At 39.0% G+C, this 21,642-nt stretch overlaps 1 protein-coding gene across 12 annotated transcripts in view; it reads left to right on the top strand.

Annotated features, from left to right (window-relative positions):
• Nucleotides 1-21,642, top strand: part of NPAS3 (neuronal PAS domain protein 3) — a 613,307-nt gene that overhangs the window by 171,704 nt on the left and 419,961 nt on the right. For 10 of the 12 annotated variants that reach the window (XM_053380600.1, XM_053380662.1, XM_053380579.1 and 7 more), the window contains 2 exons: nucleotides 17,128-17,372; nucleotides 17,482-17,532. In XM_053380600.1, coding sequence (XP_053236575.1) covers nucleotides 17,128-17,372; nucleotides 17,482-17,532 — 296 coding nt within the window. The remainder of the gene's footprint in view (nucleotides 1-17,127; nucleotides 17,373-17,481; nucleotides 17,533-21,642) is intronic. The other 2 variants (XM_053380672.1, XM_053380590.1) reach the window with 1 other exon arrangement.

The following is a 21,642-nucleotide window of genomic DNA, read 5'->3' as shown; positions in this document are numbered from 1 at the left end:
GAAAAAACCTGGTGGCATGTTAAGAGCAGTTTTCAATATACATTCCTCCTATATTTCCAGGAATACAGTGGTACCTCAGGTTAAGTACTTAATTCGTTCTGGAGGTCCGTACTTAACCTGAAACTGGTCTTAACCTGAAGCACCACTTTAGCTAATGGGGCCTCCTGCTGCTGCTGCGCTGCCGGAGCACGATTTCTGTTCTCATCCTGAAGCAAAGTTCTTAACCTGAAGCACTATTTCTGGGTTAGCAGAGTCTGTAACCTGAAGCATATGTAACCTGAGGTACCACTGTAGTTACGAAACAGGCAGGTCAATTCTTGCCTAGAAGAAGGCAGGGTGAAGGGGGAGGTTTTTGCCTTCAAGAGCCATAATTCACCCCACTTTGTGTGGCCTGTGTATGAATAATTGGAATATTAGCGGAAGCTGTATGTATTTAAGTCACAGCTGCCGGTCTTGTCGGCGTTACTATGGAACTCATTGCTCTTATCAGGCAGAGATCTGCAGGGATACGACGGAAGTACTCTAAAAGTTTCTTACAACTTTTCATTTCTAAGAGTAGGCAATATTGAAACAGGGAGGATAAAGAACATGATAACATTTTATGCATTTTTTTCCAAAAAAATGCTTAAAATAATGTTTATTGAAGTTTTGCCAATTTACAGCTGCATTAACTTCTGTAACTCTTCTTTTCAAGTCACGTTACTGGAGTGACTATGCATTTTAATCACTCATTTATAGAATTATTATTGTACATAAACTTCTACTTGAGAGACTAAGGTAGGTGATCTTAATTTGTTCAGTTGTAATGAGATTGTAAAACATGCTAGATACCTAAAAATAGAGTGGTTTGCATTTTGTTGTAACATATTTAATTTTCTGATAGTCCCTGAGCACTCCTGTATAACATTCACTGAAAGCACTGGAATGAATACAAGTACCGAATGAGATTCTGTACATGATAAAGATATGCATACTTGCCATTGCCAAGAGGAATTATGAGCATTAGTTCTTTTCTAATATAAACATCTATGCTGTATATGTTAAGAATCTGACTATTATCCTTGTGAATTTGAATTCTTCATAATACAGTATGGCAATTCCTTTCTTTCTTGAAGTAATAGAAATAGCCTTAACTGGAGCTGTATTACATATTTATATCAGGGATCAGACTGCAAATGCATTCTTCTGCAGAGAAGCAGAAAGATCATGTGAAAATGGTGACCACATGTTGTCAGACTGGATGATTTAACAAAACCAAAGGCAATCATTTCAAAGAAAAATGTTTTATTTTCTGCCAGCAGAGAATAATGGAGAGAAATTGACTGGTATTATTTTTAAAAATTGCTCAAATCACTGTAGTTAGTATAAAAGCGTCTCTGGAACCATTTCCTGTAAGTTAACCAGACATAAGATTGTATCCTTTCTATTTTGAATACTGAAGCTCATATTTCATCTGTCTTGTATGGAGCACATCAGGTATAATAGCTCTTTTTGATAGTCTCTTCGTTTACCCTTTCTTTTTCATACCCTAACCTTGATGCACAAGCATCAGCAAAGTATTGCAGTTAGTATTTTTAAGTACTATTAGCTGCACGATGACCTTTAACAGGATTTTAATCTGAATCTGGTAGGGTGCATTTGCAGCAAACACTGCAAATCTAAGGATGGTATTAAAATATTATTATTGTGATAAGATGCTCCCAGTTTCAATTTCACAGTTCCTTTTGGAAGGAGAATTCGTCAGCAGATAAGCTTTACAAAGCACTCAGAAATGCACCAACTATGGATGGTGATGAATATCCCACACTAATGCTTCAGTATGATGAAAAGATCCTTGCTTATGTCTGACGTCAATATCTTCTGACTACGGGAATACCTTAAGATGGTAATTTGTTATGTGTGTGAGAGAGCTGTTGACAGACTAAATATATATTGCTTTGACAAAGATTAAAGTTGGACATCAAATTATTAGTTTGTTATTGATTGCTTTATACCTATTAATATTTAGCACACTGTACCTGCCTTTCAATAATAATATTAAAAAACCAGAATTGAATCCCACTGCATTTAATGGCTCTTACTTCCTAGGATTATAGTCATGTAGCCCAGTTCTTGCAGCAGAGGGAGGAAATGCCCTAACACTGCCACGTTACTACCAGGAATGTGGGATATGTGCAAGTTGGTTTTATGTTCAGCTCCAGACTTTAGCAACCAAGTTCTCCAGATAATCATTTTGCTTATTTAAATATGATTGGGTTCTATCTCTGCTGTCATTCCTTCCACATTGCTGATGGTTCAGCTCAATTAAAGGCATTGTCGTTTTTGTGTATGCCTGCTTTGTGGTTTCACTGCATCATGGGTTTTGTTGACTTTCATCTGCATAGATTATCATTCCTGCACATACATATTTTACAAGCAAGAATGAAAACGTTTTGGTGTGAAACATTGAGATATTTGTAGAATACAGATTGTTTGACTCCTCTACATTTGTGCTTTGCTAATCAGAATTAGGATGGTTCTACATAAAAGGGTTAAATATCACAGGAATACAAGTGGTTTGGCACAAATACATGAGTGAGCTGCAGTGAAAATATTGGAATAGTGGGGGGCTAAAGATACTACAAGTATTCTTAACATTTGTGTTGTAGACACCTTCATTAAAGCATTGCCAAATTCAGGATGGCGTCTGAAGCTTTTTGGTTAGAATTGAAGAGTAGTGGAACCAAAGAATTAAAACTGATTTTAAAAACAAAAACATGATTTCAACACCATAGACTTGCTACTATGGTGTGTGCAGCTATTTTCATGTACAATTATTTCAACATTTCGTCTTAGTAGTACAGATGTATTGTTCCCCCCCCCCAAAAAGAAAAAACATAAAGGAAGCTGTAGTTCCATCTTGAATTCTATATTCTGTACTGAGTAGTGAACTTCAAGGCCTTTCCACCTCCCAAGAATTTAGGATCCCATGACCTGTTATCATCTGTCTATAAAGTCAATATACATCACGGTTACCCAGCGTGGTGCCCTCCAGGTACAATTCCCATAATCACTGACCATTGGCCATGCTGGCTGGTCTACGTGTTTCTCTTTCTCCTTAGAAGTGGGCAAGCTAAATTTATTTATTTATTTATTTATTTATTTATTTATTTAGTTCTCCTGAAAGGTGTCTGGGAGGCCAATGAAGTAGCCCCATTCCTGGCCTGAAATGGGGGTCATATGAGTCCCTCCAAGCTTCTTTGTTTGGCCCTCAGAACCTCTCCTTGGGGCAGAGTCTCCACTCAGTCACACTCGCTTTCTCCAATCCACACCCCACATCTTGTTTCACACCCTCCAGGCCTCTTTGTCTGGCCCTTGAGACCCTTAGTGTGCCATGCCACTTGCTGACCCACATCCTTTATCCCTAGATGTCAGGAAATACTGGATGGGGAACAGCTAGCAGAAGAAACACTAGGGGGGGAGAGAGAGAGAGGGAGTGTGTTAACGGATTCACAGTCTCTGGATAGTATCCACCCCCCTTCCCCAAAGAGTGTCAGAACAGAAAGCACAGAGACTACAAACTCAGATTACAAAACGTAGGAGTGACGTGGATTAATAGGGACAGGGGAGGTGACTTTAATTGGGAGCACCGCCATTCTGGTTAGATGCTTTCTATTGTTCTTCACTGTGTTGATTAAAGAAACAAACTGGTAAGAATTCCTTTTGTTTGATCTGCTTATTTATGGCCAGGGGGGAGGAAGCTGACTCCCCAAAGCCTGACACTAGACCAGGCCCTTCAACACCTTGCTTTGTGCTCTTCTCGAGATCTTTTGTCTGGTTGGATATTCCCTTGAACTTGGACAATGCCCTTGCTTGCCTGGATAGAGAGGCGGCTGGGTATGTAAAAACCTCTGACTTTTGCGTAACTGGCGGAGTGGCCTACTGTACAAATGTAGGTATCTAACCTGTTGTTCCACCAGCCTTTGCCTCTGGCTCAGCTCACCAGTACCATGTGGCCCCCAAAAGGTTATCTGTGAGGAAATGTGACCATTACACTGAAAAAGGTCCCCCCCCAGCCCAGTGCAGTACTTAATAGCTTGTGGTAATACTGGTTAAGTGGAGGAAGAAAGCAGAATACAGGCATCCAATTTTATTATGCCTGGAATTCTAACATAATTTCTTCATTCTTTAAAAGGTACACTTTCACAAAAAACAACAACAACCCTAGCGTTAAGAACTTTTCTCTCTTGTTTTTATTTTGCCGCATCTCAGGTATTCTCTTAACATTTCCACAAAGAAGGAATGCTTTCTAATCAAAGTCATCCCTAAATCAAGTTGATTTAAATCACCAATGACTCTTCATGGATTTTAATCAACACTTCTATTTACACTTCACTGCTTTCCTAAGAGAAGGTATAATCCCATTGGTTGATAAACATTTAAAACATTTTGATTTACAACAAAATAGAGTCCCTTCCACGGATTTGCAATATCTTTTGACACTTCAGAGAGCACATTTTAAACAGAGTGCAGTATTTTCAGGTCAAGTTATGCATTTTAGAATGTTAGAGAATAAACGATTATTCTCTACAGCTGCCCATTAGAGTCCTTAAGAAGAACAGCTGATAGTTATTGGATAATAAGTGTGTTTGTTAAAAGGTAGACATTGAGTTTTTGTGATATAATAGTATTTTCATGATATATTAATATTTTCATGACATAATAATAATAGTTATATCATAATAGGCATCTCATCTCATATCAGACAACTTTGAACTTAAGCAAACAGAAATGATAATTTGCAAGTATAAAACAGATTCAGTAGATGTTATTGACTGATGGGTTTTGTTACACATTGGTTGTAAGTCACTTTGGGTTGCTGTGGGCAAAATAAATAATCAAATTCAAGAATATTAATAAAATAATTACCACTCTTGATTGAGGCACATTTGTGAAATCTACTTTTCCATGTTCAAGGAAAAAGTCCTTCTGGAGCATGAATGATTGGCGGGAATTTAGCTCAAAATGTGCTAGGGGGGTTGTTTTTCTGTTATGAGAGCAGAATACTGGAAAAGGTAGGCTTTTGGTCTGATCTGGCAGGACTCCTCTTATATTTTTAGGTTTCCTCCATAAGCCTGGCTCTGTTGGACTGGAAAGAGGCTGCTGTCTATCCAGTACAGCTGGTTCAGAAACTGGCACATTTATGAAAACACACATAAATTACTTTGATTGAAGTCTGGATAATAGAGTGACCCCCAAAGGTGTTCAGGGAAGAGCAACAGAGGCAAGATCAGAACTTTTTACCAAAAAGAGAGATCCTTTATTGAGAAAATAAAACAAAGGACAATTTACAGATTAACTATTAAAGGCTGAAGGAAGCGGAAGGGGGAAATGAAAGTGATGAGACAAAGGTGGCTAGGTGGTGATGTTTCATCATTTTGGAGCTGAAGTGGTGGTGGAGAGAGGGGCCTTCAGCGTAGGCCAGGAAATAAAAGCAGATGAAAAGTGAATAACAGTGCATGAGAAGCACCTGCTGGATCAGGTCAGTGCTTGACCTCATAGTCCAGTAGTCCAGCATCCTGTTCTCACAGAAGCCAGAAGTCTGTGGAAAGCAGGGAAGCAGGACCTGAGCACAACAGCACTCTCCCCATTTGTGTTTCCCAGCAGATGACATTCAAAGGCATATTGCTTCCTACAGGAGAGGTAAAACATAGCCTTTGTGGCCATTGATAGCTTTAGCCTCCTTATTTGTCTAATCCTCTTTTAAAGCTGTCCCAGTTATTGGCTTCTTGAGGGAGCGAATCCCATCCCTTAACTACGTGCTTTGGGATTTTTTTTTAAAATTTCTTTTTATTGAGTTTCAGTTAAATCATCAAAAAAAAACCAAAAGAAAAAACAAAAAACGAAACAATAGTTTCAGAAAAAAGAAGAAAAAACAAGAGAGAAAAAATATCCATACATAACACCAAAAAAACCCCATCAATTTCTGTTACAGTTCTTTATCTTATTCTTTAAACCTTTATATCTTTAGGTATTTAGATCTTTCTTCTACGCCCCTATTGACCTCCTTCCCTCCCGATTTCGGGCTTCTTGATAAAAAGAATTATTTTTTTTCTGCAGCTAATAATTATTGATGGTTTGCGCATCATAAGGTTTATATCAGACCTGCTATAGTTTTTAAATTTCTATAGTTTCCTTCAATATATACCATAAATTTATTCCAATCACTAATAAACTTTGTATTTTTTTTGTTTCTAATTTTTTGCGTCATTTTTGCTAGTTCAACATATTCAAATAATTTTGTTTGCCAATCTCTGACCGTTGGGGTATTCGAACTTTTCCAATTTTGTGCAATTAGTATTCTGGCCGCTGCTGTCGAATATTGGAATAATGTCTTATCTTCTTTTTTAATTTCATCCCCAATTATTCCTAGTAAAAAGGCCTCTGGTCTTTTAGGAAAAGTGTATTTAAATATTTTTTTTAACTCATTGTAAATCAAATCCCAGAATTTTGACTACGTGCTTTGTGAAGAAGCTCTTCTGAATCTTCCAGCATTCAGTATCCCCGGATGTCCCTAAGTTCTAGCGTTAATGGGGAGGGAGAAAAGTCATGTCTACTCCTAACCATGTCTATTGCCTTGTGATATTTCATATGAAACTGTGGTTTATAAATATTTAAACTAAATATCCAGAAGTAAGTCCCATTGAATTAAATGGAGCTTAGATCCAGATAAGTAGGGTTAGGATTACAGCTAAATATAGTAGTGGGAAACTCGGCTTCACAAATTACAGTACAGTGGTATCTTGATTGTCGAACTTAATCTGTTCCGGGAGTCCATTCGACTCCAGGAACAGTTCGAAAACCAAGGCGCGGCTTCTGATTGGCTGCAGGAGTTTCCTGCACTCAAATCGGAAGCCACAGAAGCAGCATCGGACATTTGACTTCCGGAAAACAGGAACAATTACATCCGGGTTTTCGACATCCGGGAGCCAAAACATACGTGTACCAAGACTTCTGGGTTAGCGCCAATGACGAATGGCGGAGTTCCTCCGATCGGAGGAACGGGCTCCGTGGAAAATGGGTCTTCCCGCCGCGGCGAAGGCGGGGGCCCGCTAGAAATCCCAGGCGGAGAAGCCTGGGAAGGTGGGGTTCGGCAGAGCACCAAGAGCGCCTCCCCTACTCATGAGGAAACCCCTTTTCGGGGCTCCGGAGTGAAGTGGGGTGAGCAGCGTGGTGCTGCAAACCGATCGCTATTTCCATGGAGGGAAGCCGTGCAGCCATCGCCGGAGAGCGCTGACTTTTTCCTGAGGACATTTGGACTCTAAATCAAGTACCCGTGAGTAAAAACGGAGAATTGGATCAAGAAATTTGCAAAATTTTATGAATTAGGCACCAGCGGGAAGGTTTAAACAGGAAGTCCGCCTTCCGCTTTTTGTATATAGACTGAAGCAAAGACCTTGCAAACTAACAGCCTGGAAAACTGCTTTAAAGTTTGAAATTTCCTGCATCCACAACTAATAAAACCCCCTTGGAAGCAGGAGAAAAGGGGGGGGATTTGACTGTTTAATCCTGCAGGAGGAGAGTAAAGGAATTTAAGTTTCCATCGTCCCAAACCTGGGGACTGGGTGTCGGGACAGAAATTGTTTGAGACGTCCATTGATTGAAAGTGGAGTGCTTTGACAGATAGTTAAAAAGAAGAGAAACAAATTAACTTCAACGCTACCTTCTGCATTTCTGTATTTTAAAGATACAAAGTATTTGAAAATCGAAAGGATTTGAAATCGAAAGTAATCTCTTTTGTTGGATACATTTTAAAAATGGATACAAAAGGAAACTGTGTCCCCTAGAGGGAGCCTGTCAGTTTGTTGTTGTAGTTTACTTGGACTCTACAGCTGCAAGATTTGGATCGTGGGACCAGCCGTTTGACCTTGAACAGAAATGTGTTGGAAGGAAGGTTTAGTGTATGCCCTTGGCATGACAAATGCCTTGCTGGAGCAGCTGCATGAGAAAATGCATTTGATGCATGAAAAATTGGACTTGATGAGTGCTGTGGCCAGTGAATATGATTTAACAGGGAATAAGGATAAAGAAGTTATACAGCGACCAACTCAAGAATCTGGTTTGACAAGGCAAGCCCAAGGGCAGATGAAGAAGGAAGAGGCAGTGACTACTCCTCAAACAACACAAATGGAGAGATCCAAAGTCCTGCAGGAACAAAAGTTACTGATTGAACTTGGAGAGTGCTGGGAAGTGTTTGAAGTCAAGGAAGCTCTTAACTCTAGTGGGACTATGAAACAGGTGAACAACTATCTTTTGGATAAATACTTTTTGGATTACAAAGATGACGACGGGGAGTGGGACTGGGGGGAACGGGCTAGCCTGACGAAGGAAAATGGAAATTATTACCGGATGGAACCCACCGGAGACCCACTCCCCAAGAAGCTAACAATAGACAAAGAAGTGCGCAAGCACAAACAAGGACAAGAAAATGTGCAGAGGGGGCCAAGAAGAGACTTAAGGGCCTCGGATATAAGAACACCAGATTGATGGACTGGATGTAATGGACAGAAAGGACTGACATGACCCGAAACCAGGAAGAAGGGACGTTGGATAAAAATTAGAGATATCAAGGGAAATTCTTTTGTTAATTTTGGAATTAGTGTAACATTAATGAAATATCAGGGAACATGTTGGAAAGGAACCAAATTGGCTTTAGCAGAAATGATTTAAGGAGATATGAATGAATATGATGTAAATTTTGAAATTTTAAGATTTTTAAGATAAGATAAGTTTAAAAAGATTAAGGTAAATTGAATAACAGATTATATTAAAAGATGGAAAGGTTATGTTGAATTAATTGATAAGATAGATTGTGAAGATTAATCATTTAAATTAAAATTGAGAAACATGGGAAGAATTTGCTGGAATAACGAATTAAACTAGAATACAAAAAGGGAGGTGTGAGGAGGTTCAAGAAATAAGCAAATGGAAAGTTGTAATTTGAGATTTGTATTTTTCTTTTTTCTTTTTTTAGTCTTTTCTTTTTGTCTTATTTTGTGCTGTATTTTTCTGATTTTCTTGTTTTTGTGTTTGTATTGATGAAATTCTGAATAAATATCATTAAAAAAAAACAACGTACGTGTACCAAGGCTTTCGAGAACCAAGGTATGACTGTAGTTGTGTGGTTGCTGCTGAAAACAATTTCTGTTTTCAGTGCAGTGTGTAACTGGCTTTCTACGTAGATCTATTTGCGTATTCAGACCCAGAAACCTTCCCCCTAAATAAATTCACACATGACTCAAATTTTGGTTTTGGTTTTTGGCAGAATTTAGGCCACAGCTTTATTGATTACAGAAAGTGACTGGTTGCATAGGCTCTGGTTCGACTAGCTCCCTGCCATGCAGGTAGCGCTGACCCAGAGTTCCAGCATAGGTCAGCCAAGGGTGAACACCTGGATAAGCGGAAAGCCGGGCATGGGCTAACTCCGCCACCCAAATGTCCCCCTGGACTCAGGCACGGGCACAACCCCCTCACAGGGGTTGACCAAACCATCAAGTCCCTGTATTCCTTTAATGGAATATCCTTCACATAGGGATGGCGAGAGTGTTCTCCCATCCCTATCACCTGAACCAGAGCCTATCCACAACCTTACAAGTTGTGATGATTTGCTACGCGGCAGGCGAAACCCAGATGGCATCAGCCAAGTGGGGAAAATTCCTGCCGTGCCCCTGTCCCAATGACAGACGACACACGACGGCATAGCAAGGTCAAGCGCAAAGCCCTAAAAGTGGGGAGAGGTAGGTGGGTATTGCGAATGCACGCACCGAAAGAGGAAGCTCTGGGTCACGTGCATGGGCATAAATAGGTCCCTCGAACCGTTTAGACTGCGTCCCATTGGCCAGATTGTACCCAGCTTTGAGGGACCTACCAATTGGGTGTTGTGGCTGACCAATTGTACCCACCCACAACACAGGGTATCGGTTTTCCAGGTCTCACCGCAATACGTGCCTCTTTAAGGGAGGACCCCATCTCTCACATGGTGAGTCTCTTAACCTGCACCTCGTGGAACCACTGCTGTTGGTACAGAGGCAGAACGATGGGGACAGACCCATGAGAAGGCCATTACCTGCATTATGGCATCCTGAAACAGGATATCCAAATGGGGCCCCTACCACAAGGAAGGATGTTCTGGCATTTAGCATGTGGAAACTTTTGGCAGAGCACTTTTTTTTTTCATAGAGCCCTGTACCTTTTTATGACAAAGTACTTTTTTATTCTGACTCTCAGCTGAAAGCTGCAATGTGTATTTGTTTGTAAACTTCAGTCATGAAAAGAGTCACATAGGAAATTGCTGCTGTTCCACCAAATTAGCTTCTCGGATATCTTTTTAATTAGAGCCCATAACTCAGATTCTTGGTATTTTAGGAAGATGAACAATACAAATTGAAGTACAGATATTTTTCAGTCAGCGCTCGGTTCAAAGGAAGCTTTTATACACAGATGAGGTTGCTAACAAATAGCATGTCATATGATAATGAGACTGTGTTTTCTTCAGTAATTTCACATTTGTAAACCACACTGCTGGGAAAGTAAGTGGAATGTTTATCTACTCTATTTTTACACTGACAAATCTCTGTTAAAGACCAGGGTGCCTAACAGAGACAAAGCAAGTGTGTGTGTGTGTGTGTGTGTGTGTGTGTGTGTGTGTGTGTGTGTGTGTATATGAAGTCTAAACTCTAAATCACTTATACAACACCTTCAAATACAATATATTACACTGGTTCAGTATGCTCATTTCCACACGAGTATTCTTTTTAATGGAGAAGACTTCAATTTATGTTTAAGAACAAATAAACTGTAGTACTTTGACAGCCGTTCACACTTAATTCTTTGTGTTAAACCAACAGCATTCTTTTCCACAAACATCCATTGTTAGGACAATGCTCTCAGACAGAATTTATGAGAAATGGAATTATGTTACCAAGGAGATAGCATTTACTATAATGAAGAGTAGATCCTGGAAAATGGCCCCTTTTACAGCAGCTCAGAACAGAGCCACAAAAGCAATTGATTGGTCTTGGCATTTAGTCTTATATCAGCTGTGTCATCCATTGCTTCAGGAGTGAGAACACTAATCTAAAGTGACATTTCTGTTCTGGCGGGCTTTTCTGCCCTGATGAAAGCAATTACTTCATTCTTAAATGATAATTTGCTGGAGTTTCAACCACTTTAATTGATAACTTTTTGTTCTGAGAACTTCAATTGTGAAGTGATTATCTGATTTTGTAAATAGAAATTTAAGGTGTGAAATGTACAAGTTGCTCTGAAATAAAAGTCCTCCTTACTCTAGGTAGTTCTTCCTAGCTAAATCTACACTTTTGCTGTATTTTACTATATTTTAGCTGCCAACTGGATGGTTCAAAAGGGGGGTGATCCTTGCAGCGTTTGGATCTTATATAAACAGACACTATTATTGATTATGACATGGGCTATAGTAATTTATTTAATTGATGTTTGAAGCATACGTGCATTAATGCAAAGAGATGGTTTATAAACAGAGAAACCTATAGCTAAAATCTCCCAAGGCCATTTCAATCCAGAAATACCTCAAATGATTGCTTGGAATTTAAGCATCGTCTCTGCTCATATAAAATGTAGGCTGTAATTAATAGAATATTTAAAGCTTTGCAAAATCTGATTGTTAAGAGATAAATTACTAAAACATACGTTTTATTTTTCTTTGTATAGCAGAGGCATTTTAAATGGCACCCGGTTCTGTATTTTCTTGCAGAGAGCCAAAAAATGGTCATTTAATGTGTTAAATTGGAAATATAAAGCAAAAATGAAGGTCAAACTGATTTAGCACATCAAACAGTCTTTGTCAGCCAAGCTTAATATATCCTGAGTTTGTGGAACAAATGAAATTTTGCTGCTGTGTTACACTTTGCTTCCAAACAACCATTACAACTGGTTTTATATATTGTGTGAGCATCAGACCATCAAACAGTGCATCTTTACTGACGTGTTGCTGCAGTGATGATCTACAGCAGCAATCTGCCATTTATATAAGGGCAAAATGTGCATCTATATTTAGTTGTGAAATTGGCCTATTATACTCTTGATGTTTACAGAGGCTAACATAAATTAATGATGACAGCTATGAGCAGTGCATTAGTTAAGCAGCAGAGTTCTTACCTTGAACTTGAAGGTTCCAGCTTTAACTTCCAGCATATATGCCAGGCAGTTTTTTTCCACACATTAAAGGGAAGCTTCTGAAACCATTACCTTTCCTTGGGCAGGATTAAAGAACTTCGTTTTGTGGCCCATGCCACTCTAGATAATAACAAATAATAGTTTTGTTTACGGATCTGCCTAAATTTTGCCCTAAGAGGACGCTGATATTTACAGCATTTTTTATTTGGTGGGGGAAGAATAATTAGGGACCTGAATAATTATTAATGCAAATGGCCAATCTGACCAAATCTGAAGTTTGCCCAGTAACCAGACTGAAAAGTTTGGCAGAGTAATGCATTTTTCCTGGGGTTTATGTTGCTTAAAAAAAAAAAAGGTTTTTTTTTTTTTAAAGAAAAGGTTAAACCCTCAAGTAAGTATTCGTATGCAGTTCATGTCGGAAGTGGTGAAGGTTCTGCAGCAACTATAGATTCCACTGTTAACTATGACCAGAGATCTGACAAGTATGCAGGTGTTCAAAGGTTTGTGAGTTAAAATGACGAAGGCTTTGATGAATTTTTAATAGTTGAATTTTTAATACAGGTTGGCCTTCTTTCTTTGAGCCTGCATTCCAGATTAATTGATAAATAGTAGAACTGTGCAGTACTAGATTCTCCTAAGCAAACAAGTAGGGAAAATCTATAAAAAAAATCTGACCAGTTGACTTCTCCTTAGATCTTAGTTGTTGCATCTTTAAAGGAGAATTATGAAAGGCTTTTAACCTTACTCTTTTTCAGTGCAGAGACACTTTTTCCTCATTTTTTTTAAAAAAACACCACTTTTATAAAACAGAAATATTGCCTTAACAATTGTTGAACTCCTGAGTTCAGATGCCACCTGTATGAGAAGCCTAGAGAGGTTGTTCATTCTCTTTCCCTGGAGTTTATCTAGAGGCTAACAGTGTTAGTTTGTTGTCACAAATTGCAAAGCAACCTAAAGACTAACAAATTTAATGCGAAGTACACTTTTGTAGGAGAGAGCCCATTTTATTTTATTTGCTGAACCAAAAAGTTGTGGCTATTAACTACCTTAACTGCACACAACCTTTTCTCTCTCAGAGTCAACTGCCATCAGATTATCTTGTTTCAAAATTAAATATTTGCTTGCTTCCAACAGACAGTATGGCTTCAGTTTCATCTCCTTCCATGTTGAATTTGCCCCTAGAGACATAGGTAACCAAGTCAGCAACACCTCCTGCCAAGGAGGAACTAATAGATGACACCTCAGGGCTTTTTTTCCCCCCAGCCGGAACTTTCCAGAACTCAATTCCAGCACCTCTCAGGTGAGCGCCATTGGCATTCCAAGAGAACAAGCAAAGCCCTCATGGTGAGTTCCGGCACCTCTTTTTCTAGAAAAAGGGCAATGCCTGTACTTTAGGGATGTGCCCCCAGAGATAACCCAGTCTCCAGCACCTGATCCTTGTTCTGTGATATTTCTTAAACTCGATTTACCTTCAATTTATCCAAATGTAACATACCCCATCATTACAAGGGGATTAGGACTCATACAACCTCTGAACAGTCAGTGGCCTTTGAAACTGCCAGATACCACCTCAACCTCTTTTGTCAGTCTCGTTTGGCAGCTTCTTATGTACAGATCTTCTGGTGGTGACTAGCAGTCCATTTCTTGCTCCATTTCTCCTGTAATTTCAGCAAGATGGCTGTGCTTTTTCAGGCCCAACATTACCACTGGGGAAATTCTACCACTATGATGATAGGAGCAGTTAACATGATAATTATGCTGCCTTAAGTGATATTAGGAAATGTAAAGCAATTGCGACAGTCATAAGTGGTGCGTTCTCTGTCTTTGACTCGTTATGATTCTTTCAGAAGATTCCGATTCTATCAAATAAATATCGGTATTAGGGGTTTCTTTTTGGAAAGTAGACTAACAAGGCATATATATATATATATATATATATATATATATATATATATATATATAATTTTAACAATACGGTACTGCAGCAGACTGGCAAATTAATCAGCAGAGAGCTCCCCAACCCTGCAGCCCTTTCCTGACATCTGCCTTCATGCAAACGCCTTTTGCATTTCCACTTTTCTTTGCCCACGTCTACATGCTCTTTCTGACGGTGCCTGGGAAGGGGCCAGGAGCCAAGACAGGCAGCCATGATTAGCACTGCAAAAGAAAACACAGCCCTACATTGACTGCTCTTGCAATTCTTGCGTCAAGGTTAGGAGACAAGGAGGGAAGTGGGACTGGCTGCCACCATGTCAGACAGCGCGTAGCCTTCTCTGCTTTTTAATGCTAGCTAATGCAAATGGGCACTAGATTAATGTACAAGCTGTGTCATTCCCACTGGCTTATGCCATTATATCATAGTCTCAACAACCTTTCAGCCCCTAGGGCCTTATTTTATGGTTATAGCCCTCCAAACCAATCACTATTTATTACAACTACAGTGCTGTCACTTCAAAAGACTTTTGGTAAGATGTGTAGAATATGGCAGGGCGACACTTCGCATTTCAGGAATAGCTGAAAGAATTTTTGAATTTTCTCAGAATGGAAGGAGCAGTACCAAACAAAATGTTAGATGGCGTATTAAAAAGGCAATGTTAGCATAATATGAATATAAATATAATGTTTTATAATAGCATCTATCTGCCGTGTTTTCAACAAAAACGTTTGACTTTTTGGAAAAGTAAAACTGACTTGAGACTGGTTTATTATTATCCTAAGAAAACTGCAACAAGTTAGTAAGACACACAAGGTTGGATCCAGACTTAGTCATGCTGAGAGTAGGCATATTAAAATCAATGGGATGCGGTTTTCTACATGGGCACTTTCTCAGGAGTAATCTCTATTGAACTCAGTGGGTCTTACTTCTGAACATAGGATAACACTGTAACAGCCTAATTATGGCAGTAAACAGTAGTGCAGTGCACACAAATGTTCCTTTCATTGGGCTCAGTTGAGCTATTCTCTCTCTGGCTCCAAGGAAAAGAAATTTGTGAGTCAGTAGCCTATGGAGAACAGAGACTGTTGAATGGGTATACACTGCTGTCATAGTAAATAATGTAGCAATGCACATGTTGCCAAGAAAAGACTGGAGAAGGCTGCAGGGGTCCCATGTCAGTTCCCTCTCGTTAATGCATGGACCGCACCCTATATTTGCATATTAAAGCATGATTTTTGACTTTGCATTGTGGATGGTGAAATTCAAGAACTTCGTACTTTGTCCTACAAATTTTTAATTTGATAAATCTATACTGCAGTAGAGCAGATACCTTTAATGTCACAATTAAAAAGACATAACAGTGAATGTGAAGGGGGACTGTGCATGCTGTATTGTGGTCAGGTTTTTTAGGATGAGTATAGCTGTGGTTGAAATTGTGGGAGGAACTGAAGGATACCATATGTGTAAGTTTGTTGGAGTAGTGGGAGAGGGAGTGTTTTGAAGTGACGATGACAGCTTTTTAAATACAGTGGTACCTCGGGTTAAGAACTTAATTTGTTCTGGAGGTCCGTTCTTAACCTGAAACTGTTCTTAACCTGAGGTACCACTTTAGCTAATGGGGCCTCCCGCCGCAGCAGCGGCGGCACAATTTCTGTTCTCATCCTGAAGTAAAGTTCTTAACCCGAGGTACTATTTCTGGGTTAGCGGAGTCTGTAACCTGAAGTGTCTGTAACCTGAGGTACCACTGTAAATTATTGGGTTAGAGCCAAATTATTGGGTTGGACTCCTCCTTCTGACAAAAAGACTCCTTCTGTCCAAAGAAGTGAAGCCTATTCAGTCGAGAAAGAGACTTTGGATAAAACTCCCTGTGATAGGAACATATGAATGAGCCTTGTGCAGAAACTTGTACAGAGTTGGACAATTGGTCCACCTAGCTCACGGTTGTCCAGACAAGAATGGGAAAACATATTTCAAACTAAGAGCCACATTCCCTCATGGGCAAGCTTCTGAGGTTCCACATGCCGGTGGTGGGAGGGACCAAAGGCAAAAGTGAGTGGAGCAACTGATACGACTTTTTAAACCTTTGTACAGTCAGCTACATATCAGCGGCAGACCCTCATACCTCTCCATCCATCCATCTATCCAAGCAAGCAAGAGGCATTATTCTACCTCAAAGAAACATTCCAGCCAGGGAAAACCACTTGGGTAGGGCATGGATCAGGGCTGGTGAGGGGCAAGGTTAGGGATTTAGTCTTGAGAACTGGATAGAAAGTTTCACCACCTTTGTTCAATACAATCCGTTCTATACAATCAGTAGATCACCAAAGCTTCACGTAAGGGTCTTTTTCTAATTCTAACTGGAGATGCCAGAGACTGAACCCGAGACCTTTTCCAAGCATCTGTTTTGTCACTGAGCTGTGGATTCTCTTATTGTTTTTGGAGAAAGTGTGGCGTAACACAAGGAATTGTATTCTGTGAGCTAGTGGAGTTGAGAAGCACCAGCTGCTACTCACCATACTGTATAACGGATGGTAACTCATGAGACTGAGTTTGCTAAGCAAACTTTGCGGCAAGTATTAGGGAAGTGAGGACTATGGTGCTGTTTGCAGAGCTATTGCTAAAATTGAAAGACAGTTAATAGTAATTAATGGATAGCATTATGCTTTATGCCAAACACACAGTCCCTCTGTACTGAAATATTTCCATCTGTCCTTTTATGGTACCATATTCTCAGTTTTATCGTTTGACATTTGGACAAAACATCTGTAGCAGAGTGGGATTTATTTATTTTTTTAAGACCTTGTGTATTATAACAAGTTACTTGTCGGTCATTTCTAGAAAGAGTACACACTCAATCGGGTTCAAAGAGCAAACTATAATTCAGTATTTTTCTCAAGCTTATATGTGCAAGAATTTCATGTCTGTATTTGGAAAATGTTTACATTAGAACTCTGACAGAACGCAATATTGATGAATGCCCTACCCTATTCTTGTTTCAGTTTACAAGCCTTGAGAAAGGAAAAATCCCGAGATGCTGCTCGTTCTCGCCGGGGGAAGGAAAATTTTGAGTTCTATGAGCTGGCCAAATTGTTGCCACTCCCTGCAGCCATTACCAGCCAGCTTGACAAGGCATCCATCATCCGACTAACAATTAGCTATTTGAAGATGAGGGACTTTGCTAATCAGGGGGATCCGCCATGGAACTTGCGAATGGAAGGACCACCACCCAACACATCAGTGAAAGGTATGAAGTTGGATGATCATAGTGTATGGAATGTGGCAGCCAGTACTGATCTCTAAATTGAAATGTTTACCATCCTTTCTTTTTTCCCTGCATATCAAATCCTTTAAAGGGATACAAATGTGGAAATCTGAGGTCTGCATGAGAAAGACACCATGTGAAGGTGAAATAAACCTCTTATTCTATTTATATTTTATTTTAAAACAGACATCTCAGCACAGCTATTGTACTGAGAAAATGAATTTTAAGTATGTATTTTTTACAGTTCAACCCAGAGTTAAATGCCTCTGAATCCACTGAAATCTGTGATCTTAAGCACACTTAATTCTGTGTTGGATTGTAGTCATGAAGAGCAATCCTTATGCATGTTTCTTTGGAAGTAAGCTCCACTGTGTTCAGATGGGATTTCTCATAAGTAAGTTTCCATAGGATTTCAGCCCTACAATTTTCACACTTCTGACTGAAAAAAATGCCGCTGTATGTCACTGTGAAAGAGGAAAGTCTGTTAGTTTGTTGGATCCTGTGTACAACGATAACAATTATAATGATCTTAAACTATTTATTATTTCATAACTCAACAGATATGACAGCAATTTCTCAAAAATTGGCCTGAAATTATAAGGAATTAAATCATTCAATTGAGCATAAATGCTAACCAGATATTAAAAAGGACACATAATTGGGTACAAACACTTCTATTTATACATTATGTCACCAAAGTTAAATTACTAGAAGCTAAAGCAGAGTTCAGATATTAGGTTATTGTTTATGTTTCACTGTGTGTTATGAACTTGTGTGAACCTAAAATGTACTTTATAGCTTCTTATCTTCTTATAGCTTCTTATAAAGTCCACATTTTTAACAAATCGTGAGTTATATATAAAATGTGTGAAAGGCTCCCTTCCTCATGTTCATAGCCCATTACTTTAGTGCATTGATTCGAATCCGGACTCTTGAGTGACAAGGATTTTTTGTAACTTACTCCACGTGCATGACATTACCACACTCTACATCACAAGCAGCATATCAAGTTCAGGAAAGAGTTTCTTGTGATGGAGGTGAAAGGGGTCAGAAGCTGGGAAGTTTTAAGTGCTCAGGCATATTTCTCTTCCTCTCCTTTGGGTGATGGTGAGCGTGAAATTTAAAAAAGAATAGGATGACTCACTTTTGAAAGCTTTCTTAAATAATCCCTGTTGTTAGTCAATACAACAGGATTCTGTCCAGTTTTTCTTACTTTAGTCACTCTTTTTTATGCACAACTGTGTTTTTGAAGCATAAACTGCACTGTGCTGTTTAACCCTGTGTGCAATAAATAGTGTTTTTTATACACAACGGATAAGAGTGTAAATTTATTTCTGATTTTTTTTTTAATCAGCACTGGACAGCTGTCTTCAGAGTAAAAACTATTTCTAACTACAGTGGTAGCTGTGCAGTACAGAACAGTCTCATTTGGACATAATACTGCTCTTGTTTCCCTCTCCTCCTCTGGCGTAGCCATGAGGAGATCAAATAAGGTTGCCATACGTCTGGAATTTCCTGGACATATCCAGAATACTGCAGCCACAAGCAGCTTCCAGACGGAAATCAGCTAAATGTCCGGAAAAAGAAACCTTTCTGTCCAGATTTTCACTTTTTGAAATATGGCAACCCTAGATCAGAAGCATTTGCTTCCATTTTCAGTTAAGCAGTTTGTTATTATGTCCAAACTGGGAACTGTGATTATTTTAAACTGTGATTTATCCAGCCAAATCACTATCTCTTGAAGCTGGCTTGCTTTGACAAGCCATAGTTAAAACTAACCACAGTTTGTCTCAGCTTGTGCATCACAAGAAACTGGTTTGTTGAAAACAGAAGCAAATGTTTCCAATCGCCTCATGGAGAGGACGCGAGGGAAGGGAGAAATGCAGGAGTCTGAGACTTACTCACATAACACTAAACAGTATTCCAACTGTTCCAAAGTATTCCAACAAAAAGAAAATGTTATTTGCATCTGAAAGAAGGAATGCAGAAGATGATGTAGCACTTAATGTTCTTACCTAGGAACTAGAAATCGTAACGTTTATGTGGATTGGCACCTGTATGTTTCGGTTGATTCTATGTTCTAATAATGGTGATGTTCTATATACTGTTGTGAATATCAGGCCTAGAGCAGAATAATTGCAACCACTTCCTGGATGTCAGAAGCTAGGTTGGTTCTAAAACAAGCCTATGGTTCTCAAGCCATCCGAGTTCTCCGTTTGACAGTCTGATAAATATTTTTACATTCATATAAGAACATGTACTTGGATTTACATGATCTGCAGCACCTGTGTAGTTGAGTTTTGAATTCAGGGCAAAGCTAGAATAATCTCTGTTGAAGTTGCAGGGCCAAATAAGTTTTGCAATTGGTTTCAAGAGGGATATGTTCAAAAAGGATACGGTGTATTTCACTCTTTATTCAGCTGAATAAATTGTGTTCCATTGTAGTCCCGAAATATTTTTTTCCTCTTCTTTTTAGGCTTTAACGGCTGACATAATTAAATATAGATTAGTAGGATGTTTGCTCACAACAGAAGTGGTTTATAAAGGAAAGACAGGGCTCCCAAACCTATGTTTATCTCATATTAAGGAAGAGAAATGGGATATTTGGAAAGGACAGGCAATAGCAAACAGGTAGGGGCTGCTTAATCTGTCTTCACACACCCTTCTGGATGTTTTAAACTAATTTTTAACCCAAATGAAACTCTGAAACCAAAAGTGAGCTTAACTGAAGGGGAAAGGCCTGTGGACGTTTTCCAGGGTAGAGAGGGGAGAAAATCAGGTTGTGGTGGAGCACAGCATTCTCCTGTAAGTGCCTTGTCTTCCTGTTGCTTTTGTGTATGGGCTTGGGAGCACACTTTTGCTGAGATACCCTCCCGGTTTGTGACCTGTATTATAGCCTCTTTAACTTGCTTCAGTAATCTGAAACTGTGTTTGCAAACCCTTTAGCACTGTGGAGCGCCTGTTACTTCTGCTCTCTGCTTCTGGTAATCTGGATTGGATGGGCTGAACAGTCCAGTCTAATAGCCTTTTGGTCCTTTCCTGTTGTATGATTAGCAAAGAGATTGCCTCTCCACCTTAAATTACTCTTTCCTTTGAAAAACACTCTGTGTGGGATTTCTGTTTCAAGTGGTGTGGTTCTGTGGGAGTTAAATAGGCATTTGGAGCAAGAATATTGATAGCCAGAAAATGGACAGGAGCAAAAGTACATTTGAATGTACAAAAACGGTTTAATGTAATTGGGATGAATCACTTTCTGAAAAATTGACACCAATGGTTAAATGACAAAAAAACCGTAAGAGACCTTCATGGTCTAAGAGACTGGTGGTCGTTTATCCAGCGCTCAAAGACTCTACAGGACAAAGTACTGACCACATTCTACAATATATAGTTCTGTTAGCATCTTCCTTTATATTGACATTAGCAACTTTGGGACGGTGGGATGTTTAATTTGTAATTTTTCTCTTTTCAATATGTAACTTAATTTATTTATTTTTGCAAGTATAAAACTCAATAAAATTAAAATAAAACAAAACAACCTTTTCTTTGTAATTGGAAGGTTTATATAACCAGTTTGTAGAAGGTTATTTGAAATAATATAAAACAAACTCTATTGCATTATTCTGGTAAATGACGTTAGGTTTTATGTGAGAATCTGCTACATGTGGGATCAGCTCATCAGTGCCTAAGTTTCCTTTCTTCACTAGTTTTATTTGAATATAAACCCATTACATATTACGGACATTTTTTTGAAATTATACCAAATATATAAGGTATCAAAATACATTAATTCTCATGTAGCATGGTATTCTATTTCTATTTTGAAGGGATAAATAATTTCATACATATCCTGCAGCAATATAGCAATATGGCTCCTAAAACTACAATAAAAGCACAGGCCTTTGGCTTGAAATCAGCCTGATCCCCTCCCCATCTTTCCTTTTCCTTCTGTGATGGAACTCCTATTTGGGGGCTTCCCTGGCTTTTTTCTGGCCCATGTAGGACCAGTCTGGATAGTTGGCCTTGGTGAAGATTTGACGTTTTCTCCCCCCGAACAGTTTTTGATCTGGGCTTCCACTGAAATGAGGCTGCATTTTAAGTTGTATTTTAATCCTGTTTTTAAGTTGTATTTTAGTCAGTTGTTTTTATACCTGATGTTATGAGCCCGGTCTTGGCCAGGGAGGGTGGGGTATAAATAAAATTGTTATTATTGTTATTATTATTACTATTATTCTCAGTACTTTGTGTCTCCCCA

The sequence above is a fragment of the Podarcis raffonei genome, chromosome 1, assembly GCF_027172205.1.
Source record: "Podarcis raffonei isolate rPodRaf1 chromosome 1, rPodRaf1.pri, whole genome shotgun sequence".
NCBI lineage: Eukaryota > Metazoa > Chordata > Lepidosauria > Squamata > Lacertidae > Podarcis > Podarcis raffonei.
The sequence above is the reverse complement of the archived record's forward strand: the minus strand, read 5'-3'. Positions and strand labels throughout refer to the sequence as shown.